Below are 24,184 nucleotides of genomic sequence, written 5' to 3'. Positions count from 1 at the left end.
TTTTTTTCATTCAGCTAGTTGTTTCTCTTGTTTATATTGTCTTCAAAAATGAATACAATGTTACTCAACAGCAAAAGAAAACAACAACAAATGAAATTAGAGTATAATGAACCGTGTTTCTCAACAAAAACAAATGAAATAAATAAAATGAATGAAACTTTTCATACTTGCATACATGAAAAGAAAAAAAAATAAGCAACAATTGTGCTAATTATTGTAAAATGTAGATGATTTTATTCACGAACCTAAAGTAAGGAATCAACTCTTCTGATCTATAAACTAAATACAGGCGGCAAAATTGCAATGAACAACTTTGTAACGGTTTAAAAAAGACAGGAGCTGGAAATACTGGTTAAAACAGTTTTATGTTAACAATTCCAGTTGATGACAGGTAGAATGTGAGATTGGTATCTGTAGTTCTGTACAATATAAGCTTACAATATTTTGCTTTACATTGCTTGTTTTGCACCCAAAAGGGCAAGTTGGTGCTAAAGAGCTTTTGTTATAGCTTGCTTCAGGAAAGCTTCTGCAATAGCACATTAAGGGCAAGATTGCAGACAACCTTAGGTTACTCGTTGTCGTTTCTATTGCTTTCTATCGATTGATTTGCAGCAATTGGTTTGAAAGTCCTTTGTATTCCAATTGCATTTCCTTGGTACAACATAGCTTCCCGAATAAATTTCTTCTTCCTAATCTTCTTAATCTTCCTCAGCAGCCGAGGATCAGACTTTTTTAGTTTTTCCAATTTCTCTTTCCTTCCATCGACATCAGCTTGCATGACTTTACTTCTCTTATCATCAGGCAATAAAGCCAGTCTGGAAAATTTCTTGGGACTCACAACTTTTAGTTTCTCAGTAATTTCGTTGAACGCCGGAACAAGGCCACGCCTTATAAAGCATCCATTGATAAGTTGCATTGAGTTTAATTTGGGAAGATTTGGGGAATCTTTTAACTCGAGATCTAAGCAAAATGAGGAGTCTTTTAGCCACATCCTGAGGGAGTGAGCCTTAGCTACAAGGACTCCGTGCCGTGTCTTACAAGGAAGAAAAGGCGATCCCATTTCCCAAAGGAACGCCTTTAATGTGCTATCAAGCGATACCATGTTATATTCTGCTGTTCCTGTTATAAGTACAACTGATTTCGGTGATTCTGGATAGCCCTGCAATGAGGCATCCTGCCATGACATTGAAGTCCAAATGTTAAGGTCGAACATAGACAGGCTGGAGCAAATTAAATAATGAAACATAGCTGAAAGCTAGGCTCATGCAAAAACTCAGAATTTGATGTGTTATCACCATGAAAATAACATATTTATGAGCATGTATAGTCATAACCCTTGGACCTTAGAAGTTAGAAGCAATAATTGATAGACAAAGGGAAAGAGAATTTACCTGCATATGGTCAAGCCACAATGTAAGACCAACAAGAGCTGAGCCAGCAGATAGCTTTCTAAAATCAGCACCCCAGTCCTTTTGAGCAACTCTGCAATTGATAGATACAGGTAATAAATAAGCTAACCGAGGCTGACCATAGTTCAAGAAGATGAGCTCAGATGCTCTATAATGGTATAATAACACATGAAAGAGATAAACCATAGTTCAAGAACTCCTCAACAGAGCATTATGCTCATAACCAGAGAGAAAACTCTCCTAACCAACTCAGCAACACTTCTGAATGACCCTTCCCCACTCTCTACTCACAACATATCCTCATTCTCTGACAAACTCTCCTAGAATCTAGCTACACGTCACAAACTAACTTTCATTCTCTCTCTCATGGCCCCACTTCCTTCTAGAATATACCTAGGTTTCCTATCAGAGGCAGTAGCATTTCAGTTGAAAATTGTGACAAAGATACTTCCAACAATCCAGAATATAATACAAAATAACAAACTTCTCACTAATAGAGAATGTTAGTTAAATCTCATTTAATTTTCTTAATATCATCAATAAATAAATTATATTTTCTAAACTGCCCTTCATGGAAATTTGTTTATCGAAATAAAAGGGTTATTGAAAAACGAAATTTAAATTCATTGAATAGCGTTTTAGGAATGACATCTTTAAAGTTTAAACAAGGTAAAATTAGTTAATATTTGCTTATATTTTAGACCATCAAACATAAGTTTGTTGTTGTATATATTCAAGACAAAAGTAGTATAAACTGCGTCTCAGCAGTAGTTTACAACTTCAATAAAAGTATATCTCTGTTAAGAACTACGAAGAAGGAGCTATAATGCTTACCTAAATATATCATGGCGATAAATGCTTCTTTTGATTGCTAATTGGAAAACCCATGATGCAGTAGCTCGGAGTTCAAATGCCCACAAGAGATCCACCAAAGCATTAACAAAGTTAAAAGCTGCATTATCTTCCACATGTTCTAGTCTCCCCAGACATTGATCAACCTCAGAAACTAGCGACTCAGATTTTTCTCCTAGAAGCCTATATAACAATTAGTATGATAAATTAATTAGAGAAATATGACGGACCAAAAATATTTTGCATCCTCTCAACAACTTAACAAAAAACTCATCAAAAAAAAAAAAAAAAACTAACATACCTAATTGGGAGATCAAATCCAACAGCTTGGAGTGCATTTAAAAGGTTGTTGGCGTCATTTACTTCACCAGACAAGCTTGCAGCTCTGATAAAGCACGTCCATATTCGATGATCTGGTTCTATGGCTGCTTCCTTCATCTCTGTGAGCTTTTCAATCCCAGCTTTCGCATCTCCTTTTTTGAGATATGCATCAATTACAGAGCTATAAGGTAGGGTATCCAGAACTGCTCCCATTGTTCTCAAGTTTTTAAGGATTCTGTCAGCTTCTTCAGGCTGCCCGGATTTCCCATAAGAAACCATTAGCAAATGCATGGTGGCAGTATTGGGCTCTATCCCTGCTTCTTTCATAATTTCTAGTAGATTTTCAGCTTTCTGATGATCCCCAGAAGTTCTATACATTTTCATCATTAAATGATAAAAGGAGCGATCAAGTTTATAACCATTGGATCTAAGCTCTTCAAAAAGTTCCTCAGCCTGGTCATACAGTTGTTGTTTACTAAATGCTGCAATCATACTTCTGTATGTGTCTCGCTTAGGTTCCAAACCAAGACTTTTCATTTTATGCATCAGCGACAAACCTTCTTCTGGTCTATGGTCTCTGCAGTACATTGTAATAAGTGTATTATAAGTTTCTTCGTCTGGTGCAAGACCAGCATCTTGTATCATCTGGTAGATGACACCCATGTTTTGAAATTCTTCAATACTTGAATATAGTTTAAGCACAGAATTAAAAATTTGAAGATCGGGCTTAAACCCTGCCTCTCCCATCTCACTCAACATAACTCTTACATCCCTTACTCTTTTGAATCTGCACAGCAATCCAATCATAAGTCTGTAAAGATGCATGGTAGGAAAATAACCAGCAGCTTTCATTCCATTGTATACTTTCTGCACCTCAAATAAGTTCCCTGCTTGAGCAAATGCTTCAAGCATCAAAAGAATAGAACTTTTACTTATCTTCAAGTCCATGTCTTGCAACTCCTGAATTACAACATAAAGCTCACTCAGTCTCCCGTCAACAATTAAAGCTTGTAAGAGACCGTTTACAGATTCTACAGTCGGGGAAGGGCCTTCTCTCATCATTGTATTAAAAATAGCTCTAGCTCGTTCGTAGCAACCGCTGAATGCATAAGCATGTATTAAAGCATTCCAGACCTTTCTGTCCATTTTTGAACATCTTTGCCTAAGATTCTCCACTATACTTTCTGCACTTTGCCACATCTTTAACTTTCCATATGTTTCAATGATATCAATAATATGAACAGTTACATTATCCAGTATAATGTCATTTTTCTCAGCATGATACAACAAATGCTGTGCTGTCTCAGGGAAGCCTATTCTACAGTAGACAGACACCATACTTTGGTACAGACATTCAGATGGCTCAACACCGTTGAATCTCATGTCAGAGAAAAGCTGAGAAGCGATGTCAAATTGTTCACTCTTCGTGCATTCATGAATAAGTGATTCATACATAGTACAGCTCCTAAAAGTGCCAAGTCCTCCTCTACTTCTGTATTCTTCCAAGGCTGCATCTAACTTTCCAGCTTTGCAAAGTATAATGATGAGTGCTTCTGTGATCATTTGAATGTCATCGGGAGCGTGTTCTCTAAAGAATTCAACAAGTTCACATGCTTCTGAATATCTAGCAGATGAGCTATATGAGCTCATAATGGATAAAAAAATCTCACGATCCAATTCATAGCCATTGCTGATGGCAACTTTCAACATTTTAGCGCCATGATCATAACATCCCCCCTTAACAAGAACCGATGAAATATCATGTGGATTCATACTACCGAGTTCTTTCGTATCTTGAACAACTCTTTCAATAACATCCCCCATGTTTTCTCTCACAAGCGCAGGTAGCATGACCTCATAAAGACCAGTATCTGGTGTAAAGCCTGCTTCAATCATTTCCTGATACAACGCTGCAGCCTTTTTAATCTCGTTGAATCTCAAAAAGAAATCCAACATAACTGAGTATGCTAGATGATCAGCTTTGATCCCTGACTCACGCATGCGATTAAATGTCTCTTCAGCCTCTACTCGCCTCCCAACCTTCGCATAAGCACAAATTAAAGCACTGTATGTGTGCAAAGTGGGCTTAACACCCGCATCCAACATTTCCGACATCACTTTTGAAGCTTCCTCGATCTTACTTGCTTTCCCAAGCAAATCTATCAAAACAGTATACGTAACCGCATCAGGGTTCCTGCCAGATGACTTCATGTCTCTGTAAAGCCGCAATGCCTCATCATGTCGGCCATGCTTTCCATACATGTGTATGATAGTGTTGTATGTCATCTCATCCTTGCCAAATCCCATTTTCACCATTTCTTCAGAAATATCCCTTACCTTTTCTGTATTTCCTTCTTTCGAAAAAGCATACAACAAAGAGTTATATGTGACAGCATCAGGTGAAAATCCATTAGACTTCAATTTTTCAAAAAGATGCTCAGCTTTCAAAGCAAATCCACATCTACCATAAACCGAAATCATAGCATTGTAAGTCCAAAGATCCGGTTGACAACGGTTACTCTCCATGTGACTAAAAACACCAATCGCTTCCTTCAAATTAGACTCTCTAGAACAAGCACTTATAAGAGTATTATAAGTTATTATATCGGGTCTAAGACCAAACTTCCCTACTTCATCCAAAAGCTCAATAGCTAAACCAGACACCGTAGCACAAGACTTCACTTTCGCATTAATCAAAGTATTAAAACTAACAATATCAGGCTCACACCCTCTTTCACGCATTAAATTAAACATCTCATTTACCTTCTCAAAGTTACCATTCCTTGCATAAACACCCATCATAGCATTATACACTTGAACAGTATCTGCTATGACCGACTCAGCCTTAGCAAAAATTTCAACAGCAATTCCCTCTTGATTAGCTTTTCCAAGCACACTTAAAATAGTTGCAACCATCCTTGCATTAGTTGCATACCATTGCTGCATAGTCAAACACTCATAAAGCTCGAGCGCGCGTTGCCAACTACTTTGACCAACTGATTTCACCACAAAACAAAAATCAGTTGGTGTGAACAAAACTCTATGTTCTTCCAACACATGACCAACAAACTCATCACATTTCAAACTCAAAATTCTATCAGTTAAAAACTTCACTCTTTCCCTCCAATTCATCTCTTTTTTCAAGGCCAATTTGTTCATCCTTTTCACCTTCAATTTGCTACCACGGTTCCTCACAATTTCACGCGTCTCTTCTTCATCTTCTTGTTGTTCTTCCCCTTTGTGGGTTTCATCAGGGGTGTCCAAAGTTCGAGTCTTTTTGGCAAAAACATCGTTTTGAGGTAAAAGGGTGTCTGTGGAAGGGTACATATCAGTGAGTTTTGAATTGGGCCATCGAATTGAAGGTGATGCTCTGTTATAGGTGAATTTAACAACAGTGACAGTTTTATTGCTGTCATTGTTGGTAGGATTATTGTTGTTGAGTTGTTGTGGAGAGGAATTTGAGGTATCTTGATGGGTTGAAGAGGAAAGTGAAGATGAAACAGTGATTTTAATGGAGTGTGTCTTAGAAATTGAAAGTGAAGAGGGGGGTGTGGGTGTGAATATGGGGGTAAGAGTTAGTAATCCTGGTGAGGAGACAGACAGAGACATGGTTGGTGTTTGGATTTGGTGTATCCACTTCGGTTCATGTTTGGCTACTCCTTAAGAACATTTGAAATTGTTGAAGGGTTTGGTTTTGAGATTGTGGAAAGAAAAGTAGAGAATGTTCGTGAAATGAGAGAATGGATAAAATTTCAAACTCACTTCATCTTCACAATCCTTTGACTAGAGATATTTTGTTTTTGTTGCTGGGCGGGGATTAGAACTTCACTTCAACCGATTCAGATAAACTAAAGTAACCCTATAGTTAATCTAGTTAAAAATAAATTGACATAGTTTCAATCAATGAAAAAAATATTGTTACATTATTGTGATTGTTTGTGAATATAAAAATGTGTCATAGCTCCTCTCAAAAATAAAATAAATAAGTGTAAATTGGATAATCTTTTTTTCTTTTTTCTGTGGTTCCCTCTTCTAATTCTATATCTCTTAATTTTACTCTCTCTTTCTTTTTTTTCTTTTTTTTTTTGTCAAGTAGTTTAGTGACTAGAGCTCACACAATTAAATTGTAGAGTGTCCGGGGTTCAAACCTCAGCCCCTACATATAATATGCAATAACCCTATCAACTAAACTAAGCTCACGGAGATTCTCTTTCTCTTTTTTAATGAAGAGAGAAAGTGAGATTAAGAGAGGAAAAAAGAGAGGGGAGGAAAAAATAGAGAAGAGGATCGAAATTAAAAAAATAAATAAAGTGCCATAGCAATTTTTTTGTTGTCGAAGGAAGTGTCATAGCAAGTTAACCATCTACTCAACACATTTTTATTGTATTAATCATCTTGTTCTCTAGGAAAATGGACATTGTTAATTCATTATTGGGCCGATAAGTAAGTAAAGTCTAATAAATAATTGTTTCACTTAGGAATTTAACTCAAGTTTTCCTAAACAATTCGTCATTGATGAATCTCATTCATTAACCATTTGACCTCAGTTACTTGATTATATTCAACACAATTAAACACAATTTTCAATGTTATTAACCGCGTGTTTTAAATTTATATGAGTATTTGAAGACAAATTGTGATTTAATAAATATCTATTTTTAGAGAGCGAGCGATTTAATGAATTTCATATATATTTTATTTGTTAGAGTGTAATGTATATATTTAAACACTTAAATTATGGTTAATAATGTTAGAATTCAAAATTAATTATGATTAGTTGATGGTTAAGGAGTTGTTTCACCCGGTAATATTCATTTACAATATACTGAAATGTGTTATGTTTATGAAAACAACGAACATGACCAGTGGAAATGGCTCCTCGATCCTGTTAACGGTTATATTGTGAAGGGGAGTTATCACTTTCTCACGACGGTTGATGAACCTCCTGAAAGTGAGTTGCTTTCTGATGTTTGGCATAAGCATGTCCCGGTGAAGGTTTCCTTATTTGCTTGGAGACTGCTCTGTAACAGACTACCGACGAAAGATAATCTTGTGCGGCGTCGTGTGCTTCAACATGATGACAATAGGTGTGTTGGAGATTGTGACTCTGAGGAGACCGTCAGTACCTTGTTCTTTGGGTGCGCAACATTTAGCGGTGTGTGGTGCCTTCTTCAGCGATGGTTAGGCATTTCTTTTGTTGGTTCAGGGTTCGTGATCATTTTCTTCAGTTCAGTCACATAGCATGGTTACCGCTTCCCACATGAAATTGTTATGGCTAGCGTCTGTTTGGGTAATATGGAAAGAAAGGAACAACCGATTTTTTAATCAGAAGGCCTTGGATCTTCATCAAATAACGGACAAGGTGAAGCTGTTGTCTTTCCAATGGTTAAAGGCTAGTCTGATTACTTTCGCCTACAATTACACTGACCGGTGGCGACACCCTTTATCTTGTATGGGTGCTGTCATACCCCAAATTTTGACCACTTTCCTCTATTCTTACCCATTTTATTCGTATTTTTAAAGTCGGGAATTTTCGCCGTTTCAGACGAAATTTTGACAAAGAGGTTACTTTGAAGTACCTCATTTTTTATTCCGAGTCGGACCCTCTTTTCTCTTTTTATTTTCTTTTATTAATTTTAATTTTAAGATTAGTTACTTTTTTTATATTTAATAATTTTTATTTTCGATCTTTTAATTTTATTTTTCTTTACATGATTTAGTTTAATTTGTTTTATTTTATTTCGTATTAGATTTATTTTATTTCTTTTTAATTAATTAGTGTCAAAAAAAAAAACAAAGTGTCAATAGGTCCAAAATAAAATGTACAAGGTCTAAAAAAAATTTCAAGTCAAGTGTCAACTTTAACATTCCTTTTTCAAAATTCACCATAATTGTCCATCATTTCCATTAAACCTTTTTTCCTTTTTTCATCAACCTCCTCACCTATAAATAGAGCCCTCATTCCACACAATTTGACACACCGAAAAGTTCTCTTGAGTTGTCAAAGAACTTTTCTCTCTTCTCCCTATTTAGCTTGTGTTAACGAGCTATTCTTTTCTTCTCCCTTTTTTTTTCTGTCCCTTCAGAATAAGTCCCTTCGGAAAAGTCCCTTCGGAATTTTGTCCCTTCGGTAGTCCATTTCTTTTATTTTCTTGCATTTTTATTTCTTTTTAGCATTTTTACATTTTTATTTTATTTCTATTTAGCATTTTAATTATTGTTATTTATTTTCCAGCAATTAGAATGTATTTAGGTCCAATGTAAATATAAATGAGAAAAGTGTGTGGGTGTGTGTGTCCTTTTATTTCCTTACCGCCTTAGATATATCCAAAAAATGCAAAAAATTAGATTAGGGATTTTGTGGTGATCCAACGTCACTACAAAAATCCACGCGCTTTTATTTTTATTGCTCCGTTAGTTTAATTTTCATTTATTATTCAAAAACAACAAAAACATGCAAAACTCCAAAAATATTTTCTTAATAAACCTTGGCTTGTAACCCAAGTTGCTTTTCCTTTTATTTTTCTTAATCAAATGCTTAATTGAATTAATATTCATAATAGACCTGATTTTCTTGTAATTAAAATTTGACCAACCTCACCTTATTTTCTCTCATGCCTTGAGGCCTCTTATCCCTTCTTAAAACCATTTTCTAAAATCTAAAATCAACCAACCCACCAAAAAGAAACTTTTTAGGTGAACTACATTGGTTTTGATCCCTTTTCTTTAAGGGTATGTAGGCATAGGATTTTTATCCTTCCAAATCAAATAAAAATAACCAAAAACATACTTCTTCTCCCTCCATTCTTTCACTTAGATTTTTTTAGGTAATAATTTTCAAATAAGCAATGAATTTAGCACAAGATAAATTAGGTAAGAGGTTCCTACGGAATACCGTAGACGCTTAGGGTGCTAGCACCTTCCCTTCGCGTAACCAACCCCCGAATCCAAAGTCTCGATGAGGGTTTTTACTCATTTTTTCCCTTCCCACGAATAAAAATCGAGAGTTCAAAGATTAACGATTCAAATCAGTTAATGGTTTGATATCCGAAAATCACGAGCACAGGTGCTTAACTTGTTTTGTTTCTTCTTTCTATTTCGTGATGATTATTTCTGAGGTATCAGTAACATAACTTTGTACAAACTTTTGGGTGGTTCTCTTTGCACGCATTGTGCAAGATGAATCACTCACTTTGATATATCATATTCCATTTAGGCTTGTTCAAAAAAACATATTTAAAATGTATTTTTCCTCTCATTGGTTGTCGAAATTTAGTGTACAAAGAAGAACACGAATTCACTTGAGAAAAGAAAAACCGGATTCAAATCACTATGTCAGAGTTGGATCAATTTCATTTGCACAATCTTTAAATTTGCACCGTTAGATCTTGACGAATTTCATGTATTTTTTAACTCTAACATGATCATTTTTTTTTTTTATGAAAAATGAAAATTTCAACCTTTAAATTTGCATTGTTTGATTCAGTGGTCTCTGCAGTCGTAAATTCGTGCTTTTATGACTGCAACAAACCAAATCCTCAAAATAACAGTAACTCAAACGGAAGGAGTAATTCAAATAGATAATCACCATTTCAATAATCAAACGGGTTACAGGTTTTCAACAACAACAAAAAAAGGGTCCTAGGTTGTCACGTCATCATTTATTAAACATAAACATTAACAATTGCGTCAATGTTACATTATCCATATTTACATAATGCCTGTTACTCCAAATTTTGTAAAGAAGGACACTTTAATCACCCCAGTTGGCCAGTTCATTATATTTATGAAAACATTTTGCTTAGAGGGTTCTTGATGAAAGGCCTGTTGGGACATGCAAATAAGCACAAATTCTTCAAATTAGTTTACGTACCGTTATCATATTCATATTTCAAATAAAGCCACACTGAATATTGCATTCCACATTATGTATTGCAATATCTATTTATCGTATATATTGAAATGTCGTTAATCAAGCTAGCAGTCAAAACAAGGTTTCTACTAATAATAGCCTTATAATAAGTATATACTGTATATTTATTAAGACTTAAGCTCAACCAGAGAGTATCAATATCGATCAATTTAAAATAGCAGTTATATAGAGAGTATCAAGTAAAAAAAAAATATACTAAGACTTAAGTTCAAATAGAGAGTATCAATCAAATCAGCAGCAACATTGACATGAAAACAAAATATAAAAACTAAATTTAAAGTCTTAGTGACAAATCAAGCCCACATGAATCATAATTGGAGGATTCTTCTTCAGCTTTGAACTTCGACATATCAATATCATCCTTGGTGGTAGTAGCATCCACAATATTTTTATTTTTTATGATTGCGTTTGAACTTGTAGCAACATGTTTAGAAGAATCTCCCCATTTAAAAATAGCACCAATTTTATTATTTGTGTCATCTTCAATCCTTGAAGTAGTTCCACCACCAATACCTAGAATTCCAGCCCCATTATAACTACTCTCCATATTTCTCAAACTAACAAGAGGAAGAGAAGGGTTTAACATCTCTTGCAAACACAAAGCACCATTACTATACCCAAAAGGACCAAAACCATTTGGGATAATCCTAGGGTTTTTCTTATCTATGATTGAGTTTGAACTTGAAGCAACATTTTTGAAAGAATCTCCGCACTTTAGAATGCCACAAATTTTGTTATTTTTGCTATCTTCAATCCTTGAAGCAGTTCCACCACCAATACCTAGAACCCCAACTCCACTAGTACTATTACTACCCTCCATATTTTTCAAACTAACAAAAGAAGGGTTTAACATCTCTTGCAAACCCAAAGTACCATTACTATACCCAAAAGGGCTTGAAGTAGTTCCACCACCAATACCTAGAATCCCAACTCCACTATTATTATTACTACCCTCCATATTTCTCAAACTAACAAGAGAAGGGTTTAACATCTCTTGCAAACCCAAAGCACCATTATTATACCCAAAAGGGCCAAAACTATGTGAGGTAATCCCAGGGCTAATGTAAGATGGATTTTGAATCATAGATTCCACTCTAACGCCGAGTTTCCGATAATAAGGGGATGTAAAAAAGCTATTTGGATAACTAAAATAAAGGTTAAAGTGAGGTTCTCCTAAACCTAAATCATACCTTAGTTTACGTTGCTTTTTTAATGCACGTTCTGCCTTATGAGCATTTTGGTGCCCTCCTAACGCCTGTGAAGTAGAAAATTTTCTCTTGCAAAATAAGCATGAAAAAGACCTCAAGTTCAAATTCTTCTCGTCGTTGTTTTTCTCACTTTTTTCTTCCTTGTTCTTAGAAAAACAAGATGCTGAACCCACTTGTATATTGCTAAAAAAAACCGTGCTTTGGCACCTTTGATCCGCAAATCGAATCATCTTTTGATAGCTTCACATAATCACTAGGCTTGTTGGAATTCGAGTTTGAGGATGGATCTTGTTCGATCTTCTTCATGTTCATAACTTTTTTTTTTGTGCAGTGGCAAAGATTAATGATAGCAAACTATAACTTATGTTGGAGAACAAGGGTTCTAGATTTTTTATTTGAATAAAAGAGAAGCTTATAAGAAGGGTTATTTTGATGGGTTTTTTTGTGTTTGTATTGGGAAAATTATGGGACATAGTTGTGTTTCTCTAAACTTTTCATGACTCTATATATAGAGAAAAATTGTAATGCAAAACATATTTCTAAAACATATATTTAAATAAAAAACAAATTTTAAAAATATTTTGAACAGAAATATAAATTATAAATTCTAATGATATCTTAATTATGTCTTCTTTGAAGAAATTTCAATGATGTCATATTTTAAATTTAAAATCTTCAAAAAATATATTGACATTTTATTCTCTTATCTTTATGAGTAAGGAAAAGATATATCTCATGCATATTTTTGCTGTTTATTTGAATCATATTTATAATAGTATTTTTTTTCAATAATAATTATATTAGCTTGGGATTGAAAATAATTATAATAGTTTCGGATTGAAAATATGAAACGAGGAGAGGGGATATTTCATCGTATTAGTTTGAGCAAGAATATATTTGACTTCCTAAAATGATTTAAAGTGTAATCTATATATAATTAGAGATACGAGTAGTATATTGCAATCCTGTAATAAATTACCTCTCTTCTCATATGCATTTGACAATTAATAATACCAATTACAAAAACATCACAGGACCCTAAAGTGTGCCTGGCCTTTTTTCATCTCACCGAAGATGAGTTTAGAACTCTGGTTAGTGTCTGTAGTGTCTGTAGATTTACTCCCTCGTTCCTAGTTGTTTTCTTTGCAAACGTGCTTCTCCCTTCGTTTTTAAATATAAGCAAATTTTACTTTTTAGGTTCATTCAATTAATGATATATATGGTTCATAATATAAACCACATACATCATTAATTAAATGAACCTAAAAAATCAAATTTGCTTATATTTTAGAACGGAGGAAGTATATTTTTAGCTTCTTATTCATATTCCATGTCAGTAAGTGTTGTGGAAAAATAATGCAATGACACATCTGCCTAGTTTTCTGCACTAGTTAAGAAAGCATTTTTCTTGGTGGAATTTAATGTGCTTGATTATATTTGCATTGCATGCCACCCATACAACTTTTCATCTTTTAGTTTGATATAATTCTCAAGTTAGTTCAATTAAATCCTTTTAGTTTAACAAAATTTCTAAGTTAGTGTTTTAAGTTTTAAAAGTTTTAAATATATCATTTTAGTTGATAAACTATTTCACTGTTACCCCTGCTGTCAAATGATGCTCATGTAGCCATCAAGTTGTTGACTTGAATCAAAATGCTCCCTTTTAAAAGGTAATGGTCATAAATGATCATTTATAATGCTAGAAAGACAACTATTTACAACAACAAATGTCTTTCTAGCACTATTAAACGACATTTATAGTGATAAAATGATATTTGTGATCATTGAATGTAACATTTTGACACCCTGAAGCTTTTAAAAGGCAGCGTTTTGATCCAAGTCAACAATTTAACGGCTACATTAACATCAATTAATTATTAACTCACAACAGAGAGAAATAATTTATAAACTAAAATGACATATTTGAAACTTTTGAAACTTAAAGGATTAACTTGAGAATTATGTCAAACTAAAAGAATCTATTTAAAACTTTTGAAAATTAAAGGACTAACTTGTGAATTTTGTTAAACTAAAAGGACCAAACATGGTATTTGGCCCCGCATAAATAATAAATATGTTTGCAACGACACTTAAGAAGCGAACGACGTTAACCGGCGTTGAAGATACATGGTAGTTTTAGAGTGTCTTAGAGCAATTTTAGAAGTCTAAAAGGAATTTTCAAACAGTTATGTTGTACATCTCATCACTTTTTTAAAAACTAGTATACTTGTCGGATTGACTCATCAGGCCGCATAAATCATTCATGTTTGAGTCGGGCTCAATTTTAAAAGTCCATCAAACAATTGAGCTAATCCAATTCAACTTATTTATACGTGTTGGTCCATCGGACCAGACCGTGTTCAGTCGAGCCAACAACTTATTTAACTGCTATACAACTCGCATAAACTTTTATTTATCAAAATGAAAATTACGTAGAAACTTATTGCATTTCTTTCATAATAATAATAGAGATACAAGATGAAATTTTAATATGAATATGGAAACTAGCATGACGCGAAGCCACTCTAGCCAAACTATGAGCGACTTCGTTGGCTTGTCTCCAAATAAACCTAACATCAGAGGTTACTAAATCATAAGTTAACAGGCGTTTACAATCATTGATCACTGCGCTAAAATTAAAGACGCCACATTTCTTACCATAAAGACTATCTACCACAGTCTTGGAATCAAGCTCAAAATCCACAATACACAGCTGCAGATCGTGAATTCAATACATTGCTGATAATAAACCTAAAGCCTCACCCAATTCCACATCAAGGATTGGAGTCATCCATTCAGTTTTGGCTAACACATAACAACCTTCATCATCTCGAATACACACATCAATTCCGACCCAATTCAGAACTTGAGAAAAGAATGCATCAACATTACATTTAAACCTGTCGGGATTTGGTTTAATAATCAACATTACGTAAAGCTTTTGTTGATATGTAAATTTTACATATGCCACAAAACGAGTTGTGCATTTCTTATCAATAATCAAATTACTAACATTTTCTAACTTTATCGAACTTCAAATAAAGCCACAATGAATATGATATTTCTTGGTGCAAATAACTTCACCACATTGATGTTGCAATCCAAAAAGCTTATGCACCATGTGTTCCCCAAATTTTGTATATTACAGAATCTCTATTACGCTTCAATTGCACAACCAGAAACCATAGCCAGAAACGTAAACACACAAATACACACTCTTTCATTACAAGGAAACCTTGAAAAAGCACTTTCACTTGTTTACACCAACCCTTCTTTAACCCTTCAAGACTATGCATTTCTCTTCCATGCTTGTGCTCAGAAAAAATACATCAAACAAGGCATGGCATTGCATCATTACATACTTAACAAACACCCCAAAATTCAAAATGATATTTTTCTTACTAATAACCTCTTAAACATGTACTGTAAATGTGGCCATTTAGATTATGCACGCTACCTGTTTGATCAAATGCCGAGAAGAAACTTTGTTTCTTGGACTGTTCTTGTTTCTGGGTATGCGCAGTTTGGTTTAATTAGAGAGTGTTTCGCTTTATTCTCTGGTATGTTGGCGTGTTTTCGACCCAATGAATTTGCTTTTGCAAGTGTGCTCTGTGCTTGTGAAGAGCAAGATGTTAAATATGGCTTGCAGGTACATGCTGCTGCTTTGAAAATGTCGTTGGATTTCAGTGTATATGTTGCAAATGCTCTTATTACGATGTATAGCAAGTGTTCTGGTGGTTTCGGTGGAAGTTGTGATCAAACCACGGATGATGCGTGGATGGTGTTCAAGTCGATGGAGTACAGAAATCTTATATCTTGGAATTCGATGATTTCAGGTTTTCAATTCCGTGGACTTGGCGACAAAGCTATTGGTCTGTTTGCGCATATGTATTGCAATGGAATTAGGTTTAACAGTACCACGTTACTCGGTGTTTTATCTTCTTTGAATCATTGCATGAGTACTTCGGATGACATCAACAACACACATCATCTGAAGAACTGTTTTCAATTACACTGTCTCACAGTTAAAAGTGGTCTTATTTCAGAAGTTGAAGTGGTAACTGCATTGGTAAAATCCTATGCAGACCTAGGGGGTCACATTTCTGACTGTTTTAAGCTCTTCCTTGATACAAGCGGTGAACATGATATTGTGTCATGGACTGCTATTATTTCTGTGTTTGCAGAGCGCGATCCTGAGCAAGCTTTCCTTCTTTTCTGTCAACTTCATCGAGAAAATTTTGTGTTGGACCGGCACACATTCTCAATTGCCTTAAAAGCTTGCGCGTACTTTGTCACTGAGAAAAATGCAACCGAAGTTCACTCACAAGTAATGAAACAAGGGTTTCACAACGACACAGTTGTTTCAAATGCCTTGATACATGCTTATGGGAGGTCTGGCTCCTTAGCTTTGTCTGAACAAGTTTTTACCGAAATGGGTTGCCACGATTTGGTTTCTTGGAATTCAATGCTCAAGTCTTATGCCATTCACGGTCGAGCTAAAGATGCACTGGATCTCTTTAAGCAAATGGATGTTCATCCAGATTCTGCAACCTTTGTTGCGCTTCTCGCGGCATGCAGCCACGCTGGACTTGTTGAAGAAGGAACACAAATTTTCAACTCTATGACTGAAAGTCATGGTATTGCTCCTCATTTAGATCACTATTCCTGCATGGTTGACCTTTACGGACGAGCTGGAAAGATATTTGAGGCAGAGGAGTTGATACGCAAAATGCCAATGAAACCTGATTCTGTAATTTGGAGTTCATTACTCGGATCTTGCAGGAAGCATGGTGAGGCTGACTTGGCCAAATTGGCAGCCGATAAATTCAAAGTGTTAGATCCTAAAAACTCGTTGGCGTACATACAAATGTCAAACATATATTCCTCTGGAGGTAGTTTTATTGAAGCTGGATTGATTCGGAAGGAAATGAGAGACTCTAAAGTGAGAAAAAGACCTGGTTTAAGCTGGGTTGAGGTCGGGAAGCAGGTTCATGAATTCACATCTGGTGGCCAACATCATCCGAAAAGGCAGGCTATATTGAGCCGGCTCGAGACATTGATTGGACAATTGAAAGAAATGGGCTATGCTCCAGAGATTGGCTCAGCTTTGCATGACATTGAAGTGGAGCACATAGAAGACCAATTGTTTCATCATAGTGAGAAGATGGCATTGGTATTTGCTATAATGAATGAAGGAATTTCGCCTTGTGCTGGAAATGTCATTAAAATTATGAAGAATATTCGTATTTGTGTGGATTGTCATAACTTTATGAAATTAGCGTCAAAACTGTTTCAGAAGGAGATTGTCGTAAGAGATTCAAATCGCTTTCACCATTTCAAATATGCAACATGCTCTTGTAATGACTATTGGTAACATACCACCAGCATTCTCCCATTGGGTGCAATGACTATTAATTTGTGGAACATGAGATGGAATCTTTATTTTTATTCCATCTTATTCTACTTTCATCATAAAATATGGAATCAATGAAATGATTGTTTTACTCTGGTGTATTTCATCTTATCTCATTTTATTCTATTCCAACTTTAGTTTGAATGTATTAACATGCCACTGGTGCACTACTAGTATTACATATACTGTATACATACTACCTACTGCCTCTGGAACAAAGTAAATTTTGATTTAACTGAAAAGTACTGGGATGTGCTTTTTTTAGATTTAGAATTTTCATTCCTCTGACGGATAATGTATTGGAACAGAGTTTTACATTTACTCTCACTCAAATCTTAAAACACTATATGTGGGTCCTTTTATTTCTATAATCTCTACATGTTTATATTCCTAATCAAATGAGAAAATCCATCCATCACTCACATCTTGGATTAAAATAGTAACAATCAACATTAATTACTGGTTCTGATGTCTCAAAGAAAATGTCATAAGTCAAGACAATCATAGGCATAATCAAAGAGCAAAAAATAAGAAACATAGATACCATCTGTTCGAAGGGTATAAATTAGCCAAATACAAGCATGATTAAAGAGTACATTAAACATTATTATTGTCCATTAACTTGGCAATTAACTAACATACAGAAGTGAAATGAAAAACAAAAGCATAAAACTAGAAAGCATGTAAACTACACACCACAAACAAGTTCCACTGCACCATTCTTATTTTCTTAGATGTTACAGAGAAAGAGAGACTAATTGGTCTGCAACCATTGTCTTTCGATGACGTCAATGCTTAGTTGAACAAGCCCACATTAAATAGTCTCTTTGGTATAATCATAACCATAATTAATCGGAGTCGAATTGTACCGGCAAAGTTTAATTTGTAACGTCGCAATGTTTCCACCAATTGTGCAATCTTATCGATTTGTCCTTCTCCTTTGTATGGTTCACCAATCACCGAGTGATAACCAGCAACAATAGGTTTGACACCACCTTTTATCATAAGAGCAGTTGTACTTTTAGCAGCTTTCACCTCTCTTTCAGTAGGAACATAAACACTTGGATCCATGTATTTTAATGCCTCCAATTTTCTAAACAAGGCAATTGCTTGTTTAAATTGACCAACGATGCAATAACCATAGATTAGATTATGATATGTGACAACACAAGGGGTGATGTTCTTTACAATCATTTCAGAATATAAATCATAGGCTTGGTTTACAAGTCTATCTTTGCATAGTCTGAATATGAGTTATAGAATGACTTGACATAAAAATCTATGTAGCCGCCGTCAATCTGTACCTGTCTCAACAACTCTATGGCTTTTTCAGTTTCTCCTATCTTACATAACCCACTGATTAGAAAATAATAACTAGTCTCGTCTAACTTAAAACCCTTTAATAAGACATCATTATAAAAGGGAAATACTTTGTGCATCCCACCTTGGAGAAAAAGACCATGGAAAAGATCATTCAAGGTGGAAGTACTAGGATGATGACCGGACTTGATGAGTTTATAGAATAAAGAGAAAGCTGAAGCCATCTTACATTTTCTAGAGTGACAAGTGATGAGGATTTTCCAAGTATCAATGTCTGGGAAAACCTGAATCTGATCAGACCGGGATTCCAATTGTTGAGCATGAGAAATAACAGCGGTGTATGCCCCCATGTCGCAAAGTAAGAGAAAAGAGTGTTGTAATTGGATATGGAACCAATACCTTGAGAGAGCATGGCACCTAACCACAATTCAGCAGAAACGACATCATTGATTGTGCTAGAAGGAACAGCAAAATTATCAAAGTGAAACACGTTAGACAGTATAAATGAGGAGGAGGAGGATGAGGAGGAGGAAACAAATATTGGACATGGAAATTTGTTATTGGGAATAATAGAAACATCCGCAGCAACAGCAGCACCACCATATCTTCACTTCTAGACATCTTCACCTCTAAGAAAGTATGAAACAAAGTTGTGGTTTCATTTCATGATAGCTAATGCTCGTATTTATTCTGATTATTATGTGTAGGAGTGAAGATATTTGTGAGCATAACATTCAATTTTTCCGAGCATCATTGTTAAACAAAATGGTTTCTAGCAGTCTTTGTGGCTGGCCTTGGAGAAATGTATGATTCCAATTAAGCTACTTTAGTTTTAGAGCTGATATTTAATTCCAGAAGTGATATAACACTTCATGAGGCACTTGTTTGAGCGGCCTCAACAATGAGTTTGGAATTAGAAGAAAAGGAGGGAGAAGAAAGACTCAAACTCAATTCATAGGACTGCAGCCATCATTTTTATTCGCTTTCCATTCATTTTCCTTCATCCAGGGATTAAAAATATTCATTGGAGAGCTTCTCAAAATCTGTAAAATGTATTGTTGGCATGAGATTTGTCCTTGTTGGAAGCTCAAATCACGTATCCTTTGTTTGGAAATTGGTCTTTGTTGGCCATGCCATGCCATACAAGAGCAAGCTAGTCCCAGGCTATTGCAAATAGTCCCACATCGCTAGTTCAGAAAGCAAGTGAGTGGATGTGAGATATAAAATAAGAAGCGAGTGCATCTTTTAACTCATACCTTTCTCGGCCTTTTGGCTAAGATCAAGTGTAGTATCTGTTCTTATCAGTTTAATATCTGATATGTGGTCCAAATGGGTCACACGATATTAAATTACTTTTTTAAGGGGGAGAAGTCACGAGTAGCTTGCTACTTGATTTCTTGAGTGTTGCTTATGTGTTGCACTTGCATGAGCTGGCGCACCTTACCAATACAAGTTATAATTTTTATTTTATTTAATTTAATTATGGTTAATGAAAATCATAATTAATTAATACCTTAGAACATAAGGACAGATTTTTATAGGTGTCTTTGTAAACGTTAAAAATTTTGTTGATTTGTATTTTGGGTTATTGAGAATTTAAAAATTCATAATTTGTACCATATTGAGATTGAGATCAATTCAAGTTGACTTTTAAAAATTCATAATTAATTTGTTATTTGTCGGAAAAAAATTTAAAATTTTTATGTGGAAAGACATTTTAATGTTCTAAATGATTGCAAAATATCATGAAAAAATTTCAACATCTAAATCTCTTTTTGAACTTTATGTCTATGAGAAGAAAAAAAATAGTGGAAAAATGGGAAGAATCTCATCTTACATAGGTCAAATTCGTGTTTTTCCTTTTTACATCATCATTTTTCAAACTTCACGTTTATTAAGGGGGTCAATTTGAACAGCAACACAATCTTATTTATATTCGGAGAAACGACCATAATGGGGCCATGAAACCCGACCTAGTATAAACAAAAGAAAGAAAAACAACCAAAATGGGTGAAGCAAAACAACCTAGAGGTACAGAGCCACATATCGTAATCCAAAGCAATCAACCAGACACTACTAGCACAATCCAGCGCATCTGCGTACGGATTCTAGGATTTGGGGGTGCAATTATTTCAAAGATTGAAGATGGTACCAATAACAAAATTGGAGTTCTTATAAAATTTGGAGATTCTTCTTCTGCAAACGTTGCTATAAGTTCAAATTCAATCATGAAAAATAAAAATAGCGTGGATCCTACTTCATCCAATTCTGTATCTCAGGGGCTTGATTTGTCACTTAAGCTCTAATTCAGTTTTATATTTTGTTTCAGGGGCTTGATTTGTCACTTAAGCTCTAATTCAGTTTTATATTTTGTTTCCATGTCAATGTTATTGTTAATTTGATTGTTACTCTCTAGTGGAACTTATGTCTTGGTATTTATTTATTTATTTATTTTGTTGCAATTAATTTGATTGACCCGATAAGAAACAATTAGGTAATGCCACGGGGATAAGCAGTTTCGTTGGTCTTGAAGGAGGAAAATAAAGTGGTAGAGATGGCACTGAAGAAGTAATATATAACTAAGCACTGAACATACTAAATTTTCATTTACAACTGAGTGTTTTATATTCTTCTAGTTTTTCCTTCAAGATAATTGAAAAAGTAAAAGTGAGAAATGCTAGGATCAGTAGAACTTGTAGTGCATAATGAACCACATGCTTCACCCAAGTTTGAAATCCTCAAACCATAAGGGGAGCAGGGTTGTGGCATTACTGACTGGAATCCGACTGCATTGTCTGGACTGGTGGAGCTGTAACTACTGCCAGCTTCATATCTGTAGCTTCAGAATCCCCAGCTCTTTCGCATATTTCACGGTACTCTTGACAAATGGCACACAAATGACAGCAAAAATGGGTTACAAAATCCCCACATGGTGCTTCCTTCATAAGACAAAAAGAATATCATTAGTATTACACAAGAGACATCCAAAAAATTTAGATTGGGCGATTCATATGAAGTGCTAAACTTTCTCTATTAAAGGCAAATCCTTTTTTCAAAAATGCATCTGCAACTAGGAAAATATTTAGGCGCAGGCATGTGGAGAAGTGTTTCACAGTACCAGGAATGTTTTCAAGAGAAATATGCATCCTCTCAAAGTCTGAGAACTTCCCTTAAACTACCTAAAAGGATTCTGAAATTTTGAAATACGAATAAAGAGCAAGTTCAACAAGTTTATTTCAATTCTCTAGTTTTCTTCTATGGAAAACTGTACTTGAATAAAACCCTTCAACCTACATTATCTATCTCTACCATTTGACATATATACTCTCTTTTGTGTAAATTGGGGATATAGACATCAAGACAGATCTCCTTTCTTTCATTTTTATCGCATTTAAATTTGAGACATATTTTAAATTCACTTGTCTCAGATGATGTGCCAGGACTCGAAGTTGCTACTACTTGCTGTCTATAGGAAGTGAAAAGCTGGCGAATTTATGCCCGTTCTGTACTAACATACCTAAACATTTCTTTTACTATTAGAATGTGCCTAATTATGCTTCAAATTTACTGACTGGTTACCCTCCAGTTAAGAACCATTTACTATTTTACTCCAAATATATTAACCAGTCTCACTCAAAATGCAACATCGCAATAACTATATAATAAATATAACACTTATATTTAAAAGTTTGAAACACAACAGCCCGAATAGAAAATAGAAGGAAAAGGTGAAAAAACAAGTTATAAAACTTTATGTAAAGCATGGATGTAATATTATTACCGGCAAATTATACTTTGATCTTAAGGTATTGCGGTAGCCACAAGCATAACATGAAACAAGGCATCCAGGTAATCCCAAAAACAGGCCATCGGTTAACAAGCAGCAGGCTGTATTAACAAGACTCCACAATATAAAATGGGTAACACATGATCCCATGAACGTGCCAGAACCTAGAAATTCTGCATTCTTCCCAAAGAGGTAGCAAGGACAAAGACAACCTATACAACCTGCACAGAAGCCGAAAGTTTGTAACCAATCTTTTCATTTGCCAGTTTATCGAAAAAGAACAGAACAAACTTTTTGTAACATACAGAAAGGTAAAAACAAAAGATGAGCTTTTTATAGTATAATTTAAATATTTTAATCAACAAGCTAAAAAAACATTTGATTAATTACGGTGTTAAATATTGATGTTTTTTTTCTTACTCCATGCCCTTTATATATACATCAAATAACTACTGATGTGAAACAGGGGGAAAAGTTTTATAAAAGAATGTCTAGTACCAACCATAAATAAGTTCCGTGAGTTAAGAATTCACTTAATTGAGTATTGTTTAACAAACACAAGAAAAGGCTACAATCAATCAAAAGACAGTGCCAAACAATAAAATTCAGAACTTCCCCTCCTAATCCTTATTGTAAAGGCAGTCAAAATATTGATCCTACTCGAAAGAGATCTCACAATCTTCAATGACAACGGGTGAACCTGACGCCTATTCCACTGATCATAGATTTTACTCATAAGATCAGTGGGATAGGCGTGCATTTTCCCGTGTCATCCATCCTAAAAATAGTATTGTCGGCGGTGTAACAGTTCATGTTCCTTTTGATATTATCGTGGGTCTATGGTAGCCGGTTTTCCAATCCAACATAAGAGTCCAACCAACGAATGAGCTTATCAATCTATCTATGCTAAGAAAAATCTTCTACTAAGGAATTCATACCTCTGGTTCCCCTCATTTTTCTCCTACCTTCGTGCCATCTAGCACGAGCTCTATACTAGTTAATATTCTTAAAATTAGTAAATACTTAACAAAATTATGATTTAAAGAACAACGACGACAGAAACAAATATCCTTAAACAAACAAACATACATAATCAACAAGAGGCACCTTGGTGATTAAACAAGGTAAGGAAGTAGCATACAGCTCTGCATATCATCGAAACAAGCACAGATTCCAGAAGACCATTGATTTGAAACATTGCTACTACTACCACCATGGTGTAGAGGAGAGAGACTCATTGCCTCTGAATCTGATTGACCCAATGGAATGTAAGCAGGTGGAACATAACCAACTTGGTTCTTCATATTTGTTGTTACAATAATGGAATTGTTACTACAAAACAAAACCAAAAATAATTAATTAATTAATTATAAAAGCAAGCTTATGAAAGACAAAATCATGAAACCCATAAATCTAAAAAAAAAACATGATTTTTTGTGAGACCAAGGTGAAATAAAATTGTTTATAATGTTGGTAAACACAAAATCTTGAAACCCGTAAATCAGAAAATGGAATTTCAAATATTTTTGATAAAAAGAACGAACGTTGGATTAATTTGATTATGATTGAAATTGGATCTAAGTAATCGGAGAAGGAATGAAACATAAACGAAAAAGAATAAAAGATGCTTCAGGATGAACATGAACTATGTACGTATCATTTGATTTGAGTTCTCCTTCAAGATTTGCACTTTCAATCCTTCTTGCTATAATCACGACCACATGTAATAATTTTGATTTTTGATTTGTTTTTTTGTCAAGAAAGAGAATAAAACTAGTACTTATTTTTGTATTATTATTGCTAACAAAAAAAGATGGACTCATTCTGCCTTTTTTTTTTATTGCTATTTATATATGTTTTGGGTACAATAGAGGGCCAATTACCTCAAACAATATAATATAGTAGATGATGATGTTTATGAAATTGTTGAGTGAAAGTTAC

At 34.6% G+C, this 24,184-nt stretch overlaps 5 protein-coding genes and 1 non-coding gene across 7 annotated transcripts; 3 read left to right on the top strand and 3 right to left on the bottom strand.

Moving 5' to 3' along the window:
• Nucleotides 1-340: 340 nt before the first annotated feature.
• Nucleotides 341-6,424, bottom strand: LOC11436185 (pentatricopeptide repeat-containing protein At3g18110, chloroplastic). The gene is made up of 4 exons (XM_003610852.4): nt 2,563-6,424; nt 2,244-2,444; nt 1,392-1,482; nt 341-1,174 (listed from the first exon to the last, which is right to left on the bottom strand). Exons 1-4 carry the CDS (start codon nt 6,189-6,191, stop codon nt 569-571), a joined length of 4,527 nt encoding a protein of 1,508 aa, XP_003610900.1. The 5' UTR covers nt 6,192-6,424; the 3' UTR covers nt 341-568.
• A 988-nt stretch (nt 6,425-7,412) lies between these two features.
• LOC112421929 (uncharacterized) lies at nt 7,413-7,823 on the top strand. Its single transcript, XM_024784111.1, has one exon. It carries the CDS (start codon nt 7,413-7,415, stop codon nt 7,821-7,823), a length of 411 nt encoding a protein of 136 aa, XP_024639879.1.
• Nucleotides 7,824-14,772: 6,949 nt separating this feature from the next.
• On the top strand, nt 14,773-17,097 carry LOC11436182 (pentatricopeptide repeat-containing protein At1g71420). Its single transcript, XM_003610849.3, has one exon. The coding sequence runs from the start codon at nt 14,773-14,775 to the stop codon at nt 17,095-17,097; it is 2,325 nt and encodes a 774-aa protein (XP_003610897.1).
• Nucleotides 17,098-17,931: 834 nt separating this feature from the next.
• Nucleotides 17,932-18,806, bottom strand: LOC25494502 (putative pentatricopeptide repeat-containing protein At1g12700, mitochondrial). The gene is made up of 2 exons (XM_013597904.2): nt 18,441-18,806; nt 17,932-18,318 (listed from the first exon to the last, which is right to left on the bottom strand). The coding sequence occupies exons 1-2, from the start codon at nt 18,804-18,806 to the stop codon at nt 17,932-17,934; spliced, it is 753 nt and encodes a 250-aa protein (XP_013453358.1).
• A 902-nt stretch (nt 18,807-19,708) lies between these two features.
• On the top strand, nt 19,709-19,900 carry LOC112422322 (U2 spliceosomal RNA). The gene has a single exon (XR_003012688.1). It is a non-coding gene; the product is annotated as a U2 spliceosomal RNA (small nuclear RNA).
• A 1,113-nt stretch (nt 19,901-21,013) lies between these two features.
• Nucleotides 21,014-24,050, bottom strand: LOC11427455 (protein PLANT CADMIUM RESISTANCE 10). 2 transcript variants are annotated; one of them, XM_013597901.3, is made up of 4 exons: nt 23,897-24,050; nt 23,385-23,575; nt 22,238-22,464; nt 21,014-21,395 (listed from the first exon to the last, which is right to left on the bottom strand). In XM_013597901.3, exons 2-4 carry the CDS (start codon nt 23,545-23,547, stop codon nt 21,225-21,227), a joined length of 561 nt encoding a protein of 186 aa, XP_013453355.2. In that variant the 5' UTR covers nt 23,548-23,575; nt 23,897-24,050; the 3' UTR covers nt 21,014-21,224. The 2 variants fall into 2 exon arrangements, with proteins under 2 accessions (XP_013453355.2, XP_013453356.1); XM_013597902.3 differs by having other exon boundaries at nt 23,788-24,020.
• Between the last annotated feature and the right edge of the window lie 134 nt (nt 24,051-24,184).

The sequence above is a fragment of the Medicago truncatula genome, chromosome 5, assembly GCF_003473485.1.
Source record: "Medicago truncatula cultivar Jemalong A17 chromosome 5, MtrunA17r5.0-ANR, whole genome shotgun sequence".
Lineage (NCBI taxonomy): Eukaryota > Viridiplantae > Streptophyta > Magnoliopsida > Fabales > Fabaceae > Medicago > Medicago truncatula.
Note: the sequence above shows the minus strand (reverse complement) of the source record. Positions and strands in the feature narration are given on the sequence as shown.